At 50.3% G+C, this 1,953-nt stretch overlaps 1 protein-coding gene across 1 annotated transcript; it reads left to right on the forward strand.

The window, feature by feature from the left end:
- Nucleotides 1-80: 80 nt before the first annotated feature.
- Nucleotides 81-1,182, forward strand: BJY04DRAFT_193384 (uncharacterized protein). Its single transcript, XM_073711908.1, has 2 exons — nucleotides 81-1,083; nucleotides 1,160-1,182. Exon 1 carries the CDS (start codon nucleotides 795-797, stop codon nucleotides 1,059-1,061), a length of 267 nt encoding a protein of 88 aa, XP_073569491.1. The 5' UTR covers nucleotides 81-794; the 3' UTR covers nucleotides 1,062-1,083; nucleotides 1,160-1,182.
- Nucleotides 1,183-1,953: the final 771 nt, after the last annotated feature.

The following is a 1,953-nucleotide window of genomic DNA, read 5'->3' on the forward strand; positions in this document are numbered from 1 at the left end:
TAGTTGCTCTCCCAAATGCCACTTATAGTTGCCTGCGTTGGCTGACTACGGACTAGTTAGTCACTTAACTGTTCCTGTGCTGTTCACCGAGCACTGTTTTCATCCTTTGGCTCTCGTTCAGAAATGATTATTGCTGAGATACAAGAGTGGAAGATTAACTCGGTGACACATTGTCAAGATCAACAGGAGTGTCGGTCGAGGATGTGAATCCCCATTCTGGGGTGTCAGAATTACGTGCATACAGGAGACGGCTCGCCCTCAGCTGGACGCTACACCCCACGCTAGGTACGCCTTGGATTCCGAGTTCCACCGTCCTGTTGAAAGCTGTGAGGAGATTGGGAAGATTCGCACTTAGTACTGTCGTGACTTTAACTATTGCAGACCACCTTCCTCCTGCCCTGCGTTGGCTTCCCGTGTACCTTTCTTTTTTGGCTTCTTTTCTTTTTCCTGCTTTTCTTTAATTTATCGACTTTCTCCCACTAAATCGTCTTTGATGCAGTAGGAACCATCTGGATCTGGGGAAGTGGACCGTTCGGCTGGATCAGAGGCAGATCGTTACCCAGGACTTCTCTCCAGCGAGTCCAGCCTCCATCCAGCTCCAGCAGCACGGACAACAGACACCTCCATTCCAAGAAAACCATCCACCCAGATGATCATGGTCGTGATCAACGATCACATCAGGATCCGGATCAGAACCAAGATCAGATGATGGTGGAGGCTGTCGGTAGGGTCAAGTAAGGTTAGGCTAGGTTCGAGATCTGGCACCGTTTGCGCTCTGCGCTTCCTAGCATGGCATGGCATGGCGTCCATTCATCCATCCATCCCCAGGCTTTTTTTCAGTCTCGGTTTCGGTAAATAGCAAGCAAGCCTCTCTTGACTGGCGCCAGTTTCTACAATTTCTGTTTCTGCTTACCGGCACGGTTAACCTTCCTTTGGGTTTGAGTTTTGCGATTGGACAGGTTAAGTCCGAGGGATGGCTTGGGCCTCGAGGTGCTGTTCTAGTAGTGAGCTGGAACGAGGCAATCGACCGTTGTCAGACGACAATACAAGAAGCATTCTAGCATGACTCTGTACTCTGATACAGTGAGTTCTCTCTGCAATAGAATGTGCACAATCCGGTTGTGCATACTCTACACTCCTCACAGCCTGAGCATAACAGTCAACATGCAACCCCAATACAACCTGTCCATCCACGATCGGAGAAGTTCCCCGAAAAATGCAGTCACTCTGACCGCACGAGGGGTAAGAAACCCCGGATTGCCCAGAGAGGAAAGCCGCGAGGCGCCAGCGCGCAGGGCCAAGGCTCAACTCAAGCAAGGACTCAGTGACCTCGCTTGGTCTGGACTTGATTCCCTGGCCAGGGGTGAGCTTGGACCCCTAATTTCAACAAAAAGATGAGACATGGGTGTCATTCCCGCCATGTGACGGATCACAACCCGATGGCTGGCTTGCTAGATGCATGCACTCAACCTGACACAGGCAACCTGGGGGATAAGCATCTGGGGTCAAGCACTATTACTGGACAGATGACAACTTTGTTGACAGAATGACACGATGATTTCATCCTCTCTCCAGCTTCGTACCCATGCAGAGCAGCAGAGATGCAGACAAAGTCCAACCAGGAGACCTCTTGATCAGCGATTCAACTCTGTTAAACTGACTCCTCAGAAGTTCAAAGACAACTACGGGGGACTGTCTGGAATAAATGACATGCGGATCACTGGATCCACAGAAGGGAGCTCCCGTTCTGTTGAACCAAGGATCACTACTAAATAATAGTTGATGGGTAGAGGTAAAGAATACGGAGTACTAATTACCCCGGATTCACCCATCCTCCAGATTGAGCTCCAAACAGCTCAGCTCCAAGCTTCTCCTCATCCTTCGGCCTTACGAATCTCCAGTTACCCTGTACTCCGGACAGCATTCCTAAGAACCCTAACAGTGGCCGCCCAG

This window comes from Aspergillus karnatakaensis (genome assembly GCF_047715665.1).
Source record: "Aspergillus karnatakaensis strain CBS 102800 unplaced genomic scaffold BJY04scaffold_36, whole genome shotgun sequence".
In the NCBI taxonomy this organism is placed as follows: domain Eukaryota; kingdom Fungi; phylum Ascomycota; class Eurotiomycetes; order Eurotiales; family Aspergillaceae; genus Aspergillus; species Aspergillus karnatakaensis.